The sequence below is a fragment of the Bos javanicus genome, chromosome 19 (genome assembly GCF_032452875.1).
Source record: "Bos javanicus breed banteng chromosome 19, ARS-OSU_banteng_1.0, whole genome shotgun sequence".
In the NCBI taxonomy this organism is placed as follows: Eukaryota; Metazoa; Chordata; class Mammalia; order Artiodactyla; family Bovidae; genus Bos; species Bos javanicus.
The window spans coordinates 38,401,225-38,422,824 of NC_083886.1; the positions used below are offsets into that span (position 1 = coordinate 38,401,225).

Sequence of the window (21,600 nt, forward strand, 5' to 3'; positions counted from 1 at the left end):
ACTTTGCAAACTAGTTAGTGTCCTAAAAGAAGTGGTGGCTACGGCTCCCCCTGATGATAGCCACATGTGAATAAGGTCTGAGCATTGCCAGATTCTCTGATTTTTCAAGAAAAACAGAAAATCTAGATTTTATAATGTAATAGCTCTTGATTTTTAGATTGCTTGTTTTTAAACAAAGGAGATTTATTTACTTGTAACTGGAATGCCCAGGGTATAGGATATCTTTTAAGGTAATTTGATCCAAGAGCCAGCCCAGTGGTTAGATTAAGGATCCCAGCACTCTCTGCTCTGCCCTGCTCTCCACACTGTTTGTGGAGAGCATCTCAAGATTAGCTTCCCTTGTGGTTGAAAGTTGATTGGCAGTAGCAGTGGGCATCTTCCACTACCATCCGGCAGTCTTTAAACTTGCTCTGAACTGTGTGGCCAAGAATGTGTCAGATGTGCACTGATTGGTTTAGATCTAGGTTCCCTCAGTTGATCCCTGTGGCAAGGGAAATAAGATCTGGGAGGCTGGGTCAGTCCCTTCCAAACTGTGTCTTCTCTTGAGCAGCAGGCTGTTATGTATACAACCATGTACTCGCTACAAAGACCAGAATACGTGTTTATGAACCACCATTTTAACCTCTGTTAACCCACTGAAAAGTTCAATGACTTTCCATTCATTTAGTATTTGTTGGCCATGTACCTTAAGTAGTGAATTACTAGGTGCTGAGAGAATTCTTAGGCATTGTATTTAAGCATTCTTAGGCATTGTATTTAAATTCACATCTTCAGCACAATGTGTTGAGATGTCTATGGGTATGCACTTCCTAGAGAAGCAGTAAATTGGGCCACCTGTTGAGAGAGTGTCATAATACTGGCAAGGCCTATGGATACATACGGCCTATGTATTATACGTGGTAAAAGTGTCTGAACCACATGCAGTTCAGCTAATGACATTTACAAGTTAACTGAGTTGAACCTGTTAAATTCTGTCTGAATTTTGTTTAGATCCATTGGTAACAGATTGGCATCACTGACTCTACTTAGGAGTCTGACTTGGAACTCTGCCCCACATAATGGGAGTTTACCTTTGTCTGTGCTTCCTCCATATTGCCTCTTTTATTTTAATCTTAAGAGTATTATTGCCAGATTGATAAAATATCTATAAAAGATAACTTATTTCTCTGTAGAGTTCTTTTCCTCTCCCAAATTGGTGTTGAAAGGCTCACTGACTTTTTTCCTCCTGGTTTCACTGCAGTCCCCAAAAAATAAGGGGCTGCTTTTCCTGAGATTGAGGATTAAAATAGATTGAGACTCGATTGAATTTCAAAGTATTTTAGGGGGAAAAAGTGATTTGGGAGATTATGAGGAAAGAGGTGGAGATGCAAGGGATATGTTGTCAGATTCTAAGATGCCCCTTTATTGTTTACTTTTTAAAAGGTGCCTCAGGTTGCGCTAGAAAAGTGATTTCTAAGTGGTCATTTAACTGAATCAGAACATCCTGCTTTGGGGCCTGGGTTTGTTTTTTAACATCTCCTGTTGATTCTTATGTTCTGGTTGCCTCCTATCACTTCATGAGCCTGCAAACATAGATGCTTTTGACTTTTTTTTAACTTCTGTTTTGGGCAGGTGTTTGCGGGTAAATCCAAAAGGACTAGATGAAGAAAGCAAAGATTACCTGTCACTTTACCTGTTACTCGTCAGCTGTCCAAAGAGTGAAGTTCGAGCAAAATTCAAATTCTCCATCCTGAATGCCAAGGGAGAAGAAACCAAAGCTATGGGTAAATGTTACCTTTGTTTGACTCTGTTTTCACATCCAGCAACTTTATACATTGACAAGTTGTGGATTTGATTTGATCTTTTTTTGAGTAACCCTAAATATAACTTTTTTTTTTTCACTCCAGAGAGTCAACGGGCATATAGGTTTGTGCAGGGGAAAGACTGGGGATTCAAAAAATTCATCCGTAGAGATTTTCTCTTGGATGAGGCCAATGGGCTTCTTCCTGATGACAAGCTTACCCTCTTCTGTGAGGTGAGTCCTTTTACCCTGCTGTGAGAGTAGCAGTTCCCAGACCTGATGGGTATTGGTAGATGTATTGTTATCAAGGATGGAGAGCGAGAAAATCCCCAGTGGAGTGGTGCTGCACGAATATTATTTACACGACTGACTGAAAGCTGTGCCATGTTTTCAAGGTTGTTGGGCAACTCAGTTTTCCACTTGTCATTATTCTGAAAAACAAAGATTGTGTATGTTCTATCTTGGGTCATGATTCTGGCTTTTCATTGCAAAATTTTTCAGAAAGCGTTTGGAAGGACTGTTACTTTACATTGAGGAGAATGACCAGCAACTGGATAAGCATATTTGTTCCTTGAGCTTTCTGGCTCCTCCTTGAATATGAGGTCCACATGTGTTTGATAGAGCACTTTCTTTTTGCTCTTTGAACTAGATGACGTTTATTGGTTGTTGAGTGTCTCTGGTTTGTCTTGCTGAGAGAGTTGTGAAATAGGAAGGTAAGAACCATTTTTTTTTTTTAAGAGTGCAGGTTATGTAAAGCTAAGTCATTGTTAGTGAAGAGGGTTATCTGTAGTCATTTAGGAGAAGCCTTCTAAGATTCCCAATGACCTAAAGAGCCTTTTCAGGTTTATAGGAGAAGCCTAGAAATAAAATTCCTTGAGAGTGAGTTGGAAAATGGTTTCTTTAATGAGTGTATACTAATTAGTCGTTTCATGCTGTTATTAATGCATTTATAAATACTAATAAGCTTACAGTGTAAGAAACAGATAAAACCTCTAGTCAGCTGGGATGTTGGTGTTCCTTGTACATTGTGTGGTCAAGGACCTGATTCCTGATCACTATCACCAAGAGAATGTCTCCTGTGCTTTCATGGGGAGGGTGCAGGCAAGTTTCCCAACTAACAGTGTACTCTGTCAAATAATAGGCCCACATTGCGACTTAACATTAACAGTAGCTCCAAAGGCATAGCATGTCACCACCTGCGCAGTGGGGAAGGTGTCCCTTAGGAGTCTTGCCCTGTTGTAGAAGAGGCCTGGCCAGCAGTAGCTGGCTTCTTTTCCAAGTCACAGCTCATTGAATATTTTCATAGAGTTGCTGATGATTAGTAAACCTGGGAGGTATAGTTTATTAAAATACTACATGAATACATAAAATATAGTTTGCATAATAGCTACCTTTTCTCCTTTTTAATTGCTAAGTGAAAAGAAATAAGAAAATACTAGAGTGTAGGTGTCTGTAAAAATACATAAAATGTTGCAGTTATTTTTTATTAAATTTTGCAGTTATTTTTTATCTTGGAATTTCAATTCTACATAAATCCAAGTAGTAGTTACAGATCATACTCAATTGCCCAAGTGGAGAAATGAAAGCAAGACCAATTGGGTGGTTTCGTGTGAGATTGAATGTTATATAAACAAACTATCGAATATTCACCCACCTTAGAGATCCTGTATTTCAGAAAAAATTTAAAATAGTGGATTCTAATTTCTTTTGGAAATGAAAGCCAATCTTTGAACTATTCTCTGAAGGAAATCACCTCTAAATAATGCATCTGGTGTCTTAGGCAGTACCAGAACCTTTATTGCCACATTTTTAAGTCTACAGTGCGTCCAGTGTTTTCTTACATGCTCTCCCCAGCACTTCACCCCGCCCAGATCCATTCCATCTGCTTCAGCCCTTGTATTGACATTCTTGATTTGGAAACCAGTTGACCTGCCCTCACTTGGCAATTTCTCATCCTGTGGTTGAGTCTGAGATGCTCTCTCTTTGCTTCCCCATATGAAATTCTCTTAGGAGAAATTCTGTGGTTAAGTTTAGAAATGCCTTACTGACTTAGAAGGGAAGTGAGATGACACTTTGGAAATGAGGAGATGTTGAACAGGGAAACGTCTGGCTGGGTTCTGCTGATGCCATCGGTTTCTTACCATCGGACCAGGTGTGCCATCTGTTCATCTCACACTTCTCTGTTGGCCACAGGTGCTGAGTGTTGCTTCTCGTTCTTGGGCTTGTGCCTAGTGAGACTCGTTTCTGTTCCAAGACTCTCTGTGGACTTAGTAGCGTTCAGCGTTGCAAGACAGTTGCGTAGGTGTGTGTGTTGGATGTGTGGGTTTTAAAAATGTCTGCAGCTCATCTAAGTTCTTAGTGCATTTCAGAGCTAGATCATCCTTTGGTGAAAATTCTGTCCCTTTGACCTTTGCTCCCTTCTATCAATGGAATATTTATTAAAAAGTTTATTTGTTCATATTTATATTTTATTTATTATTGGTTTAGTTATATTTTCTTACAATTTAGAGGCCTTTATGAAGTTGATGTCCACATACAGATTTAAATTATGAGTACTCCACTGTTCTATTCCTTACCCAGTTTTTGGCCCAGGTACTTCTGTCCTGTCCTGATGTCATAAGTGCAGTTGTTTTGTGAATACTTTTGGTCTGTTCCCAGAGGCCACAAGAGGAACTCCTAAGGTGAAAGACTGAGAATCACACATTTGTGTGTTGGGGCTATATTTCAGTATAACTGTATAACCGTTAATGAAACTGAAAAATGCCGAATGGGTAGTCTTGTTTGTAATGTGCCACACTGGGTTCACTTTCGGTTCTTACTGATCTTTCTTTCTGACTGTTAGGAAATGTGGTGATTTTTCCAAGTTGATACTGCTTAGTTAATGCATTCCCTCAATTGTCTTTTATCACAGTCCTTTGAGCCGGGTTAGTTCTTCGATTCATTTTATGTTATTGGGGGGAGAAGCAGTGCCTAGGGAGGTTAGGTAATTTTTCCTGACATTGTGCAGCAAATTGGTAGCAGCTCTCCACTTTCCATCTCTCGTCTGCTGTGCTGCACTAAAGTGGACCTGAGCACCATTCACCCTAGGAAACATGGGCTCTACCAAGTTTTCTTTGGTAATGAAAGAATCATGAAAGCTTTACACTTTTAATTTTCTTTTTAATACTTTAGACCACAGAAAATCTACTTGAAATGCTTCACTTCTGTTGATCCTCTTTATTTGTACTGAAAACAGGTAGCTGTTAGCAGTAAAGATCCATGTATTCCATCTTCATTGTATATGCCCCTGACAGGTAGAAGATTCCAGTGCCTGTTTGTAATGTTGTAATTAAAGTTTAAATATTAAATACTATATGAAATATCTAGATACTAGTTAATTATTAAAATGTCTCTTTCTTTAACAAACAATATCTCTTCAAAGCCTGGGAATATATATTTTTGCCAAATTTTAAATATGTTGGTCTATTTTTTCTTTTACTATTTATTAATGGATTATTTGTATATATTAGTTGAAAGAAAATGTTAATAATAATTGATTGTTCTTGACCTACAAAAATGGTGACTTAATGTGTACTATCATAGGTTATAAAACATGATAATGTAGTAAATCTACTACCCAACCCAACATTACTCCCAATAACTTAGAACCGACCTATATATGCTTCTCCCCTATCCCTTAGACCTGTTGTCTCCCTACTCAGACGGTGATAATAAATAGCTCTTTTGAATTAATCATTCCATTGTTGATTATTTATATGCCTGAACAATATATTGTTTAGGTTTGCTTGTTTTTATGAAGATGGTCTCAGGATGTATGTAGTCATCTAGGACCTGCTGTTTTCACATTATATTTCTGAGATTTATTTATATTGTGAATGTCGCTATAGTTCGTTGATTTTAATGCTGTGCGGCATTTTGTTGTGTGTTCACACACCATCTGATCGGTTTGTTTATTCTTTCTCTTACTGACAGACATTTAGACCGTTGCTGGTCTTTTGCTTAGAAGTAGTGCTGCTGCTGTGTTGTTGTTGTTGAGTCACTAAATTGTGTCCAACTCTTTATGACTCCACGAACTGCAGCACACCAGGCGTTCCTGCCCTTCACTCTCTCCTGGATTTTTTTCAGACTCATGTCTAGTTGGTGATGCCGTCCAGCCATCTCATCCTCTGTCACCCGTTTCTCCTCCTGCCCTCAATCTTTCCCAGCATCAGGGTCTTTTCCAATGAGTTGGCTCTTTGCATCAGGTTGCCGAAGTATTGAAGCTTGAGTTATTGTATCAGTCCTTCCAATGAATATTCAGAGTTGATTTCCTTAAGGATTGAATGGTTTGGTTTCCTTTCTGTCCAAGGGACTCAAGAGTCTTCTCCAGCACCACAGTTTGAAAGCATCAATTCTTTGATGCTTATCCTTCTTTATGGTCCAACTCTCACATCCATACGTGACTATTGGAAAAACCGTAATTTTGATTATATGGACCTTTGTTGGCAAAGTGTCAACTGCTGCTATAAACAGTCTATATACAGTCTGTTTATTTTTTTGATTGTTTTAATTATATGAAAGTTAAAAATGTATTTCCAGTATTTTTTACCTTGACTTTCTATGTTTGGACAAAATATGCAAGAAATGACATAATCTTTCATGAAATTTTCTTTTTTAAGGAAAAGAATTGACTTTAAAAGTGAGGCCCTTTTACAACTTGAAATTTAGAGGGTTATAGAGCCTTCCTGAGACATGTTCATGCAGTCATGTCTAAGACGACATTAATGTCACAGTCACATCATCTTCACAGCTGCAATTCTGAATGAGTCTCCATAGTCAACTTTATAAACATTAAAAAAAAAATCTTTAGTTTTTCTCAGAATGGTATCATTTTAGTGTCATCATTTGCAGAGGAAAACAATCCCTTTCTAAGTTAAAAGTTTGGGCTCTGAAGACTCATTTGTAAATGCCATTTAAAATTTATTTTTAATTAAGCGTATTTAATGTTGGTAAGAGGTGCCAGACATTCAGAGCTCTAGAGACTCCAGGCATCCATATATCTGCAGAACAAGTCTGGCTCAGACAGTAAAGGTACATTCTCCTTCCTGCTGTGTTCCTGTCTGTGTCTAGAAAGAAGAATTACCCCAGTGAGAGGAGTCACTGTCTTTGGGCCCCATGCATTACCAAGTACACATGTAACCACCACAGAGACTACTGGTAACCGTAGTTTGAAAATCAGCTTAGCTCTTGCCAGTTCATTTTACCCAGTCTAGTAAACTGCCATCAAGTGTTGATGACGTTGGGCTCCTGTCATACTGGTTTAATTCAAGCTTAGGAGCCCAGTGCCATATGTATTCTCCGTTCCTTTCCCTGGCCATCCCATAAGATTCCTGCCTTTCCTCATGAGGAAGTTGGATTTAACTGGGCATGTCCTTGGTGTTTTGTTTGTTCCTTTTTAAATCAGCAGTATTTTGAAGCTAAAACTGGAAATAGGCTGCTTCTGCTTTTGGTGTTAACATTATATCAAAGAAGTCAGGATGTTAATAAGAGAAAGTTGCTGAACCAGATTAGAGATCTGACACGGGACAATCTCTGTGGGGTGGTTTGTGTTGGGTCCTGGGCTGTTAAAATAATATTGTATTCTGGCTCTGATAAATGTGCTACTAATGCTGAGCACATTCATAATTGATTAACTTGGCTGCTTCATTGTTCAGGACCATAACAGCTAGTTTGAAACAGATGAATAAACTTCTTGACCTGAGAGTAAACATCTCACTCTTATGCAGAAGGGGCCACCAGTCATTTGGATGGGGCGTTAACCGTCTCTGGGTTTATGATTGCATTTAAAGGATGACTTGCATCTTGAAGGTTAAAAGAAATTTGAGTCATTTAGGATGTTCCTTAGCTGTCTTTCTCATCTAACTCATAGGAATAGCAAGAGTGGGGAGCTGATTCTCAAGGTTTGTGAATTCTACTTTCTAATATTTCTAACCTAATATGATATAGGAGAGGAAGCATAGCTAGGGTTGTCAGAAGACTGAGATCTGTTGGGTCTCATCTTCAGCTTGGTAGTTTACACTTATTTTATAATGTTTTATATGGTTTATAAATTCCTGTGATTTTTTTTTAACTAATTAATTTGACTTTGTGGAGTCTTGGTTGTGACACACAGGATCTTTCGTCGCGGCACATGGTCTCTGTAGTTGTGGCGTGCGGGCCTGGTTGCTCTGTGGCATGTTGGATCTTAGTTCCTTGACCAGGGATTGGACCTACTTTCCCTGCATTGCAAGGTGGATTCTTAACCACTGGACCATCAGGGAAGCCTCAATCCTTGTATTTTGTATTCTAACACATTTATCTGAATTTCATTGACCTATCTAGAAGTAGCAGGGTTTTAGATTCTTTAGACCAAACAGTTAAAACATGGCTGGTGCTGAAGCCAAGTGGCCAGTTGGATTTCTCTGTACACTCGTCATCATTCTGTTGCAAAGCTATAAGAACATGCCTAGCTGGAGCCAATCACCTTATGTGTCATTGTCACAAATGACTGAGTAAGCGTGTAAATAATGTGGGATACCTACCCAGTTATCACTACCCAAGATCTTCCAAGCTCTATCCTGTTCATTAAACTAACGTTGGTGAGGAAATACCAGTTATTTACTATGCCCTGTGTAAGAGATGGACCATAAAGGCTGAGCACCAAAAATTGATGCTTTTGATTTGTGGTAATGGAGAAGACTCTTGAGAATCCTGTGGACTTCATGGAGATCAAACTAGTCAATCCTAAAGGAAATCAACCCTGAATATTCATTGGAAGGACTGATGCTGAAGCACCAATACTTTGGCCACCTGATGCAAAGAGCCCACTCACTGGAAAGGACTCTGATACTGGGAAAGATAGAAGGCAAAAGAAGAAGGGGGCAGCAGAGGATGAGATGGTTAGATAGCATCATTGACGCAACGGACATGAATTTGAGCAAACTTGAGGAGATGGTGGAGGACAGAGGAGCCTGGTTTTCTGCAGTCCATGGGGTCGCAAAGACTCAGACACGACTTAGCGACTGAACAGCAACAAAAATAGAAGCTGTATTTTATGTTTATGTTCTAGACCTAACTGAAATAAGTGAAGTGCTTTTAGGCTTATAAGGTTCTTTTCTCTAGAGAGTTTAATTTAAATGGGAGTTTCTGTAGGAGTTCTTTGTATTTAACCTTTTGCTTAGGGAAAACAAGGTAAATATTTAAGGCTTAACATTTGTTTCTGTCTTGTTTTTTCCCTGTGGTGATTTGACCAGGTACTTCCCTGTTGGCTCAGATGGTAAAGAATCCACCTGCAATGTGGGAGACCCGGGTTCAATATCCCTGGGTTGGGAAGATCCCCTGGAGAAGGGAATGGCAAGCCACTCCAGTATTGTCGCCTGGAGAATCCCATGAACAGAAAGCCTGGCAGGCTACAGTCCATGGAGTTGGAAAGAGTAGGACACGACTGAGCGACCAACACACATTCAGGGCAGGGAAGGCAGAGCTTATGAGACATTTGGAAGAGAGAAGTTTGTGGGGCTCTCTCCTCATTGTCCTGAGATGTTGTAGGATAGTATGATTATGATAGTTTAGAACTACTTGATCAAGAGGATAAATCCTTGATTAAAAACCAAGAGAATATGACTAAATTTTTATTTAGTTTCTAAATGTACTGCAACAGCAAGGTGAAAGTCATCTCTCTTCCTGCTGAGACGAAAATTCCTGGTACCAAAAGCTTTGGACTGTGTTTTCTTGTCTTTCACAGGTGAGTGTGGTGCAAGATTCCGTCAACATTTCTGGCCAGAATACCATGAATATGGTGAAGGTTCCTGAGTGCCGGTTGGCAGATGAGTTAGGAGGACTGTGGGAGAACTCCCGGTTCACAGACTGTTGTTTGTGTGTTGCTGGCCAGGAATTCCAGGCACACAAAGCTATCTTAGCAGGTTGGTATTTATTCATGGGGAGTTTCATTTTGGTTAAACAGGGAAAAATAGTAGACTGCATAATCACCTTTTGAATAACTTAAACTTTTTGAACTAGTACAGAAAAACTTCAGCTAAACATATTTTTATATTGTGGTGACATTAGTTGTCAAAACCAAAAAGACTTTCCATAAAAGTGCTACCTCGCTTTTCTCTCTGTAGTGGACTTAGACCACCATTTTCAAGGAATGGATGATGATGTGTATTAGATGCCTTTGCACCTCGAGGGAGATGTCCAAACACTGGTTAAGAGCAAGTATTAGCCCCTAGACAGGGACTTAGGATGTAATGGAGAAGATTCTGGACTCAGGACTAAACCACCACATAGCCAGGTCCCCAGCCCTGGAGGTTGTAGCCGTCTCTTCCATACAAACAGTAGAAGAATGAGAATGTTGCCAGTGACGTGGAAGATCAGGTCTTGTTCTAATAATAGGCCCTTGGTCTTTAAGACCAGAAAGACTGACTCCCAGGAGGGAACTGATAAAGCAGACTGATGGCCTTTACCTCACAGGGAAGCATAGCTTTCAAACTTATATTCAGGCTAAAATATGTGAGAGGAAATCACATGAACCTTCAGGCAACAGATTTCTTACCAAGACCCCCAGCCTTGTCATTCTAAAATGCATACCTGGCAAAACCTCAGTCTGGCTCAATCTAACCATCCTACTGTGCCCCCTCTCAACTGAATGGTACTGAGAATTGCTAAAGGAAGTCATTAACGCTTATGTTAGTGTCTCCACACTCAGCCAGACCCCACATTACTGCCAAGACCTCACTAGTCAGCTCCCTTTCTTTTTCTCAACAATAGACGCTTCAGACCTTTACCACTGTCCTTTAATCTCCATCTCCTGAAAAATGACCTTGCTACTTCTTCCAGGAGAAAATTGAGGCCTGTATCTCTTGGCTCTTGGCTCTCCCCTTACCTGCATTTTCTCTGCATTCTCAGTGGAGGAGGAGTGTCCAAAGCAAACTGTACTTTCTACTGCTGTTCTGTTTCACACGCTGCCTTCTCAGAAGCCTTACTCTGCTGGTTACACCCTTGTTATCTGATATGTTCCTCATCTCTTTATCCTGTTGCCTGTTTGCTCTCAGGCTAAATCATGCTCAAGCTTCTCCCTCTAGTTATCCTCTCTCTATTTTCCAGAGCTAAGTTTCTTGAGTTAGCATATTACCTCTCTCGACTCTTTCTTCACACTTATCCTCAGTTCACCTGCATGCCACAAAAGCAGTTTTCCAAAGTTATATTGACCTGCTAGTTCCTAAATTTGAGGAACTCTTCAGTTTATGTATTTTTTGACTCCTGGTTTCTCTTACTGGCTCTCTGGCTACTTCTGTGTGACCTTCCTCTTCACCCACCCTTTAAATATTGTTATTCCCTAAGAGTCTGCCTTAGTTCTCTTTTCACTCTGCTTAATCTCCCTAGGTGATTTAACATCATCTTCTGTCTATCCACTGATCCCTATAGGCATCTCTTGGCTTTGGATCCTTCCAGAAAGCACCAACCCTTAGTCTTCAGCTTCTGTGATGTATTTATATGTACCATATAGTCTATAACCTTTCAGAGATAAGAACAGTGAGAATTGATATTCTTTTGTAGTTAAAATACTGAGGTTCAGAGGGTTAAGATTATATGGTTCAGTTCAGTCGCTCAGTCATGTCCGAATCTTTGCGACCCCATCAATCGCAGCACGCCAGGCCTCCCTGTCCATCACCAACTCCTGGAGTTCACTCAGACTCAAGTCCATCGAGTCAGTGATGCCATCCAGCCATCTCATCCTCTGTCATCCCCTATTCCTCCTGCATCAGAGTCTTTTCCAGTGAGTCAACTCTTCACATGAGGTGGCCAAAGTACTGGAGTTTCAGCTTCAGCATCATTCCTTCCAAAGAACACCCAGGGCTGATCTCCTTCAGAATGGACTGGTTGGATCTCCTTGCAGTCCAAGGGACTCTCAAGAGTCTTCAACACCACAGTTCAAAAGCATCAATTCTTAACGGCGCTCAGCTTTCTTCACAGTCCAACTCTCACATCCATACATGACCACTAGAAAAACCATAGCCTTGACTAATGGACCTTTGTTGGCAAAGTAATGTCTCTGCTTTTGAATATGCTATCCAGGTTGGTCATAACTTTCCTTCCAAGGAGTAAGCGTCTTTTAATTTCATGGCTGCAGTCACCATCTGCAGTGATTTTGGAGCCCAAAAAGATAAAGTCTGACACTGTTTCCACTTATATGGTTAGAAAATGGCAAATTTAAAATTAATCTTTTCTGGCATAAATTAGGTCAAAGTTCTGGGTACCTGTTAGCTGAAACTCCAATATTTCATCTGTTCCTTCTCTCTTAGGTAGAGATTGATCGTCTCAACTTTCACCAAAATCCTTGATTTATTAGACAACATGATAAAATTTGAGTTCCTAGTCATTTTACTACTCTCATGGTTGAAATTGCCTTTACTTATTTTTCATAGTGTTCATTAGACTAGAATGGGCATGGTATTTTATATATATATACACATACATACATATATATATATATGTGTGTGTGTGTGTGTGTGTGTGTGTGTGTGTGTGTATATATATATATAGTACTGTGAGGCACTATATAAATACATACAGAAGCTGAAGACTAAAGGGCTGGTGCTTTTAATAAAGAGGAAGTGTCCAAAGCAGAGATGTCTAGAGGGATCAGTGCACACTGTTTAGAACACTGTTTCTGGACCTTTCTTTGTGATTCCCACCCTTGAGGAAAACACTAAGAGACATTAAGGAATAAGATTTTGTTCTGTTAAGATCTGAAGGGCCATAAATGACTGTGGTACCTGAGATGGTTTTCACCTTTTTGGGTGATCTCTGTTGATAATGCATGGCTTTAAGGAGCAGCCATAAATAAGTCTGTACTTCATGTAGCTAATGAATGCCTTTTAGTCCTGTTCTTGACCTCCTTGCTATGTGGACTCTGAAAGTGAAGAAAGTAGGTATCACTGTTCCAGACAAAAAACGTAGGTATCAGGACACCCTGCTTAGACCATGAACAACCTTCCATTTGAACCCCCAGATCTACCCAGAGGATATCATTGTCATCTAACATAGGTAATTTGAGTAATCTCCTTGAAATATCATAGTTGGAGTGGAGCTAATAAATTACTTTGAAGGGAGTGATTCTTTTTTTCCTCTATGTATTATTATTTTTTCCCCTATGTATAATTATTCACTCATTGATATAAAAAGAAAGGAATTTTATAGTTCTGGCATAATTAATATAAAAGATCATTTTCGTAGCAGTGGGATAGGAAAGAAAATGGTCTCTTCTCCTGGAGTTCTGTGGCTGTCCAGTGGTTAGACTTGATGCTTTCACTGCTGTGGGCCTGGGTTCAGTCCCTGGTTGGGGAACTAAGATCCCTCAAGCCACTTTGCATGGCCCAAAAAAAAAAAAAAAAAGATCTCTCCTTCATAACAGATGAACCAAGAGATTTTGGTGTGATAATCATATCTGTGTCTGTTTTCCTTTCACTTTGCAGCTCGTTCTCCAGTTTTTAGTGCCATGTTTGAACATGAAATGGAGGAAAGCAAAAAGGTATGTAACAGGCTAGAAATACGTCTTTTTAGCTAGGTGGCTAGAATCAGATTATTTCCCAATTTGGAAGCAGATTTATTTTCCTGTTGTTTTTTTTTTTTTTTTTTTTTTTATGTGATTAAAATGGAGTACAGTACCCTGAACAGACAATTTCTAAAAGCAGAGAGAGGTGGTCTGGAAACATTCAGGGTAAAGCAGACTCCCTGTTCCAAGCAGATCATTCAAATAGTCTTGAGTTGAGGTATTAGGCATGTGTTTTGAAAAGAAACGTGAAAAATCAAAGATATAGTTGTCTTGCTGTGTGTTTGAGAAACCAAAGGTGGTACATAAGATGGCAGAAAAGGCTATTAACAATCAAGTAGAGCAAAGAGAAGTTTCTATTGATGTTAGATTTAATATGATATGAACTCCTCTCTTCCTCAGAACTTAAAATCATGAAGATGGTTAAGGAATTTTGTTCTGTTGGAATGTTTCTCAATTTTAATTTTTTTGGCATAGAATCGGGTTGAAATCAATGATGTGGAGCCTGAAGTTTTTAAGGAAATGATGTGCTTCATTTACACGGGGAAGGCTCCGAACCTCGACAAAATGGCGGATGATTTGCTGGCAGCTGCTGACAAGGTGGGATAATAGGAAAATAATAACAAGACTGGGAGTTTTGGTGACCTCTTGAGCTTCATGACTGGGCTTTTATGTTGCTTTGTGGGCAGGATGAGCGTTTATCTTAGTTTGGTCAGAACAATCCTGGTTCATACTTGTGTTCCAACAGTTATCGATAGCACCTTTTTATTTTCAAAGGTGTCCTCCTTTTAATGGTAAATTATATGGTCACCCTCACCATGGAAAAGAAGTGAGATTTACCTGTCTTCTCTTGCCCATCTCAAATTTAACTCAGTGATTTGAAAGATTCAGATTAACATTTGGATTTATGATTTGGCTTTGTAGTTTACAAAATGTTCTTGAGTTCATTAACTTTTACTTAAGCTTTGTCAATAAGAATAACTTTTACATAGTGTTCTGGTCATTTGCAGCTTTTCCCTAAGAAGTTATTGAAATACATCATATTCAAAATTGTAAGAGAGATACTTCTACCATAAACATACACTTTGATTGTGAGACACATTTTTGATTTGAGAAATGTTAAAGTGTGAAAATAATAATGTAGATCTTAGCCTTAATGAATTGTAGTGATTACTAAAACAACAGGCAGGTGATTCCCAAGATTGAGGGGGGAAAGGTTAATGAAACTCTAAGTCAAACTGGGGTTTTTGTGTTGCTGTTTTACAACCAGATTGCTCAGAACCTTTTTGTGTTAGTGCGCACTGTGCGCTTTCTAAAAAAGAATACGGTGAACAAATTTCTCCAATTTCATTAACCCAGAATCACTGTTCTCAAGGATCACTTCCAGGGATTAGTGTTCCCCAAAACACAGTTTGGGAAACTGACTTTCATTGTGTAGATACACCAGACAGAGCAGTGACCTGTTCCTCCAAGGCCCTGTGGTCTGAGGAAATGGGGGGGTTGGGTGGGGGAAACAGTTGCTGTTTATCCTGTGGAAACTTTTCTTCTGCTGGGGAGCAGTTGAGGCGAGAGTGTTAACGGGCGCGAGCCCAGCCAGCAGTAGACTCTGAGAGAGGTGGTTCTCTGCTGCAAGTGCCTCCTTTTCCTGTCCTGCTGCTGCAGCAGCTGCCTGAGGGTCCCAGGTGTCTCTGACCTGAAGGTACTAGAGCCTTCCCAGGATTCACTCAGGGGAGTCATCTCCTTCCTCCTCCCTTTGCACCCCTGAGGAAAATGTGTTTACAGTGGTGGTTTTATCTTTACTGATCATCTTTTTGCTGTGTTTATAGAGGATGAGGCATATAAACCCAATCAGTGCCTCCAGTGGAGAGGATTGAATAATAACTGTATTGTTTTATCAACTTGCAAAATTTTCCTAAGTATGATTAGGCATTTGCAAACATCCTGTACCCTTCCAGTCTAGCTCAGTTCTAACCAGAGAAAACTTGGCTTTCAGTGGAAACAGAAAGGAAACATTCGCTGTGAGGTCTGGGAAAGTAGAACACATGGCCTGGATGGCTGCTTTTCATAAACTGAGTTTATAATGAGTATGCTTCATTTGCCCTCTTAATAGTTTTTTGGCCACACTACTCCATTTGTGGGATTTTAGTTCCCCAATCAGATTTTGAACCCAGGACCTCAGGAAGAGTTCTGGGTGAGGGTATACATAAATGTTTTAGAAATGAACGTCTAGGTTAATACTGGGCACATCCTGAGAGCGTGGAGTCCTAGCCACTGGGCCACCAAGGAATTCCCTGGCCTCTGATTTTCAGTGAAGCAGTCACTTGTGCTTGTACATACCAGGCAGTTAGCCCTCTCATTATACAGCTCCTATAAAGATGAATAGTATCACAAGGTCCAGTTTTTAGACAGAAGTACTAAGAGTTGTGCATCCTCAGAGCCAGGTTTAAACAGCTGTGTCCCTGGGCTTTCATTCCTGCTCCTCAGCCAGAGAGCCTACTGGGAACCTGCTGTAAGTTTAGAGAGCTTGGGGTCAGCCAGAACTGACATTCCAAGGGTGGTATTTTCAGTGCAGTGTGTAAGAAAAGCAGTTGGATCACAGCAGTGCTTTAAGTTTATGAATGAGAAGTAACTGAAGAGTTTGTTTTTCAAGTTCCTTTCAGAATTTCGCATTAGATAAGATAATCTTTGCTCTAAGCTTATTTTAAAACATTTTTACCTTTACACCTCCTTGTGAGCTTCAGGAAAACAGAATAATAAATTTTCACGGAAGGATCTAAACATCTAGAATTTACCCAAGAGACTAAAACAGCTTCTTCTGAGCTTTTCCAGTCTCCTGGGGACATGTGTAATTAGACCAAAAACAAAACAAAACACGTTGCCCAGGCCTGGGAGACAAAATTTCAACCTCTGGGGTAAGTACTGCCATTAGGCAGGTTTTTCAGAAGCATAATTAAGAAAAAAAAGCTGTCCCCAAGGGAAAAAAATGGCTACTTTTGTCTAATTATGCAGTAGGGATCAGAGCTATTCACAGCAAAAGTCCTTTTAAAAGAATATATTGAGAAAAAGGGTAAGATGAATATTATTTGCAGCACTGAGTGAAGACTGAATATTTACTCAACTTTTTCTGGTCTTCTAAAACAAAAATGGCAACCTAATTTCTTTCTTGTCTAGTGTCATTCCTGTTTTCCATGGAAACTGTTTTCCAGTTACTCAAATGTAAGAAATTAAAGCTGCACCAAAACCAATAAAACTCTCTTTTTGCTGCAGGAAATCACAGTGCCAGCAGATATGCCTCCTCACCCAGAACTCATAAAAATAAAATTGTCCTGGTTTGATTGTCATGATTCAGCCCAGAGGAGTATTGTGTCATTGAGTTCTGAGGCCCTCAAAATGGGACCTGTACAGAGACTGGATTCCCTCAGACCAAATCATTCTCCTGTGAACTAATTAGTGACAATTTTATTTTGTGCCTCCTTTTTTCCCTGTCTTCCCTCTGCCCTGAAGTTCCTTAGTGTAAGTTCATGATATATTTGAGAGCAAGTAGTACAGTTGGATCAAAACAAATCGAGTAGATTAGATGTGCCCAATATTAACCTGGACCTTCATTTCTAGAACATTTACTTATACCCTTTATTTGAAAAATAGGAAGTTTTTAAGACTGAAACTAAATCCAGGTGCTCTGTTGCTTTGTTCTTCTACCCTCAGAATCTTAACCTCAACCCCAATAAAATAGGGCTCCATTTATCCTTTTCTATTGAAAAGGAGGCCTTTGGTTGACAGGAACAACTGCAGGCAGAGATGCTGGTAAAAGTCACCACAGGGCTCCTTTCACAGCCCGATATCCTGCTGGGCTGGTGGCAGTACTTAAGTAGAAAGGGCTGTGCTGCACCCTAGTCTGGCTCTAAATAAAAGGATTGCAGAAATTTAAAATGTAATGTCCCTGTTGACTTGAAGCAGAAGAATGCCTCATTGTAAAGGTAGGTGGTGATTGTTTAAGAGAGACTTTAATCGTAGTCAGGGTAAAGGAAAACTTGAAGATGTGGGTCTATTGCATAGACCCATATTGCTATTTTTCTAATAGACTTTAGAACTTGAATGGCAGCTCTGCAAGTTATTTTAGCCATCTTCATCTCAGCCTTCAGCGTATGGTTATGTTTTATAATTGCCTTTTCATGGTCTGTGGAGTTTTATTCAGGTATCCAGTTACATGATGGTATGGTTGAAGAAAACTGCTTCAGTAGCAATCAGCCCAGAGCCTTTCCTGTTCTGACAACAGCACGCTTGTGTTTTACAGTACGCCTTGGAGCGTTTAAAGGTCATGTGTGAGGATGCTCTCTGCAGTAATCTCTCCGTGGAGAACGCCGCAGAAATTCTCATCCTGGCTGACCTCCACAGCGCAGATCAGTTGAAAACTCAGGCAGTGGATTTCATCAACTAGTGAGTTGCCATCTTCAAAGTTCTTTCAGGATAGTTGGGTTAGCTAGCGAATGAAAAAGAAAGACTTTGAATTGGTGAGTGAAACAGATGAGTAACTTTAAGCTTTCAGGAGTAAGTAGAGAGTGTCTATCTTTTCCTTCAGCTTGACAGTGTGAAAAATGGTTTTGCTTTCATCAGTCTAATCTGATTGGTGAGTGAAGTGTTTTACTACCTTGCAGGATGAGAATTGATGAAAATGAAAACTCGCTGGTCTGAAAGAACCTTTGTCCCCCAAAGCAGTAGCGTCTTTACTTCACACTCACCAGCTTATTACAAAAAGACTAGCAGATCTCTGGGAAAACAAGTGGATTTTATGAGTTAGTAAGGGTGTCCAGTGGTCAACTGCAGAATGGGGAAAAGAGAAAACATAATTAGGAGATGAGGTTGTAGAATACTGTTTTGAGAAAGAAGTATCCATTCCAGTACATCTGTTCCTTCTTCCTAAATGACAAGTGACCTGGCCATATTACTTTCTCAGTGGGAAGTAATTCTCAGTGGGATATGTTCTACTGCTTTGCCTGATGAGGGGCAAAAGTTGGGGAAGAAACCCCAAGAAGAGAATCCCCTACAATAGCCGTATTGGAGTAAGACAGGTCTAAGGTTGCAGGGTAGATGAGTAAACATCATTTAACACAGAAAATGCCTTCAAACAAGGAAAGATGTTCTGTAAGGCTGAAGGACTATTTTGAAGGAGTTAGTAATGGAGGCAAAATGTTCCTTATCCTGAGTGCTCACTCTGTACTGGACACTTGCTTGGTGCTTTTTAGATGTTAACCATTCAACGAAGTGTGGGAATTGGCCTCTCTTTTTCAATAATCACATAAGCCTCAGGCTGTGATCTTTTTTGTGGTTATGGGACTAGTAAATGGCAAAGCCAGATGGAAACTCAGAGCTGTCCGATCCAGAGAACTCCTGCTCTTTATCAGCATCAAGGAATATAAAGAGCCTTGATGATTTAGAGAAAAGCCTGAAGAACATTTCATCTTTTGTAATTGAGAATATAGTGGCTCAAAGTTCTGTTTTCAGACTTAGAAGAGACAAGAGCTGTGACCTGGTCACCTGTCTACCTATTGTCTAACAAGCAAATTCTCTTGCATGTTAAGGGTTCTGTCTGAGTGTGTCTTGCATTGACACCTAGACAGCAAACCCTGGGAAACTGGGCTCTCTAGATGGCTGTTCAGTTCATCCTTCATGTACTCCTTTGGTAACCCATCTCTCACATTTCTCCTAGCCATGCTTCGGATGTCTTGGAGACCTCCGGGTGGAAGTCAATGGTGGTGTCACATCCCCATTTGGTGGCTGAGGCGTACCGCTCTCTGGCTTCAGCACAGTGCCCGTTTCTGGGACCCCCACGCAAACGCCTGAAGCAGTCCTAAGATCCTGCCCGTTGTAAGACTCCGTTTATTTTCCAGAAGCAGCAGCCATCATGGCTGCCACTGACCACCAGGTAGACAGCGCAATCTGTGGAGCTTTTACTCTGTTGTGGGGGGAAAAGACTGCATCGTGGCCCCAGACTTTTAATACAGCACTAAATAAACTTGGGGGAAATGGGGGTGGGGGGAGGGAAGGGCCCAAGACTCGGGGCTGTTCTACCTAATGAAAACCCTGTTGCTGCGTCACTGTGTCCCCTTTGGCCCGGCCAAGGTTGATACTGTGGGGATTCAGTTTAGGCGCTGGCCCTGAGGACATCCCCGCGGTGGTACTTTGGAGAAACCTGTCTGCATCTGACTGAGCAGAACAAATCGTCAGGTGCCTGGAGCAAAAAGAAAACTTAAAAAGGACATGTAGTTTTAAGAGAAGGGAAAAGGAAAGAAGAAAGGATTTTTGCAGAATTTCTCAAAAAATCAGTTTGTGGATTCCAGTAGTATTTATGTTGAAAGAAATTTTAGTCCATCCCGCTGTGCTAAAACTTGGATATTTGTGAAAACTCCTCACTACCATGCAAGTTATCAGAAGAGCTCTCTTGTGGTTAGCACTTACTGTTTGCAAGAACAGAATATGTCCTGTTGCCCTTTGATGAAAAGTGGCCAGCAGAGGTGAAAGGGGAAGGAGAGTATTTGATCTAGAAGATGAGTGTTCTGATGTGGTAGCTTTTGGAAAAAATCTTTATTGGTGTTGAAACTGGAAAAAATAGTTTATCCAGAATTCATACTGTCTTGACAAGAACTATGGTTCTCTGTTTTTAGATATTGTGGAAAATGTTTTTTGGCATTTTTCTCTGATTTTATTTCGTCTCCCCCACTCCTTTTTCTAAAAAAAAAACCACAAATACACACACAACAATAACAGAGCAAAAAGAAGAGAAAAGAAAAGGAAATTTTATTATTAATGGTGTGTGAAAAACCTCCCAGCCCAAGATTGCTCAGCTGTTTGTACCTGACTTGCCGCCTGCATAGGAGCCAGTCCTGTTCCTTCCAATTCACCCCTCTTCCTGCAGGGGAGAACTTCCAAATGTTAAATTTTTTTTTCTTTTTGAAAATATAAATAATTACTATTTTGTACTGTGTGGTATCTCTGGTCTTTTGTTTCACTCACCTGGCTTGTCTTTTGGGTCTGAATTCCTTAAGGGATTTTGAAGGCCTAGTTTGATCCTTTAACTTGCAGAGGTTATGCTCAAAATGTCTAAGCAGTAGGGATTCATTGTGTGTCCCTAATCTCAAGTTTCCTTTGTGAGCTTCCAGCATCTGCCAGCCCCTTGTCTTTCCTGAGTATCTCACAGTCCACATCCTAATGAGGGATCAGGCTCCTACTGCCAAGGCAAGTAATAGAAGTGGGCTTTTCTGCACCCTACGTGTTTTAAGACCTAACTCCCAATCTCCCTTAACTAACTATAAAATATCAAGGGGACATGAATATGGAGATTTAATAAAGGGAAATTCTTACCTCTGACTGGTTCTGTCACTGACTGGATGTGTTTTCAGAAAACTTAGTATCTGAATTCCCATTGAGCTCACAGGAATGCCCTGGAGCTCCCCTCTGCTTTCATATGGCAGGGTTGCACAGGACAGAGGGGTACACTGGAGAATCATTAGCCATGGGGCCAACGTGTGTATTATTTGACCTTAGACGGAGACTCAAAGCATTTCACCTTCCATTGTTCTCCAGTGACTTCAGCCTTCGCAAACTTTCCAATTTTCATTTTATCTTGCCCCTCCTGGAATGAAATAGATACGACTGTTATCAGTATATCATTTCCCTAGTGGTTCAGACGGTAAAGCATCTGCCTACAATGCAGGAAACCTGGGTTCGATCCCTGGGTCGGGAAGATCCCCTGGAGAAGGAAATAGCAACTCACTCCAGTACTCTTGCTTGGAAAATCCCATGGACAGAGGAGCCTGGTAGGCTACAGTCCACAGGGTCGCAAAGAGTCGCACACGACTGAGCGACATGACTTCACTTCACATTATCAGTATAATCAAAGGCAGGATTTGTTCACTAGAAACCACTCCTCTGCACTTCTTGGTTTCCTCCTAAGCGTCACCTGAGTGAGCAAGTGCCCAGTTCTCCATGTCCTGGCTGCCATTTTCCAGATGAGCACACGGAGCTGGGGGCTGAGGTGTTCCCAGAATCTCCTCTACCCACGTTGTCTCTCAGGTAACTGCACTGGCTCAACACGGCTCAGGTTTCAGCAAACCTTCCTATAACGTATCTCATTTGAACTTCACAACAACTTGATGGGTTTGGTAGGACAAGTGAGAGGTAGCATCTTCCCATTTTATAGATGAGAGAAATTGAAGCCCTGAGGGACATGCCTAAGGTCACACAACTTGAA

General features: G+C 40.5%; 1 protein-coding gene across 3 annotated transcripts in view; it reads left to right on the forward strand.

The window, feature by feature from the left end:
- SPOP (speckle type BTB/POZ protein) overlaps nucleotides 1–20,329 on the forward strand; it is an 82,672-nt gene extending 62,343 nt beyond the window's left edge. For all 3 annotated transcript variants that reach the window (XM_061391437.1, XM_061391439.1, XM_061391438.1), the window contains 7 exons: nucleotides 1,612–1,763; nucleotides 1,887–2,014; nucleotides 9,543–9,720; nucleotides 13,276–13,331; nucleotides 13,830–13,952; nucleotides 17,647–17,789; nucleotides 19,060–20,329. In XM_061391437.1, the coding sequence (XP_061247421.1) occupies nucleotides 1,612–1,763; nucleotides 1,887–2,014; nucleotides 9,543–9,720; nucleotides 13,276–13,331; nucleotides 13,830–13,952; nucleotides 17,647–17,789; nucleotides 19,060–19,204 (925 nt within the window). In that variant the 3' untranslated portion in view covers nucleotides 19,205–20,329. The remainder of the gene's footprint in view (nucleotides 1–1,611; nucleotides 1,764–1,886; nucleotides 2,015–9,542; nucleotides 9,721–13,275; nucleotides 13,332–13,829; nucleotides 13,953–17,646; nucleotides 17,790–19,059) is intronic.
- Nucleotides 20,330–21,600: the final 1,271 nt, after the last annotated feature.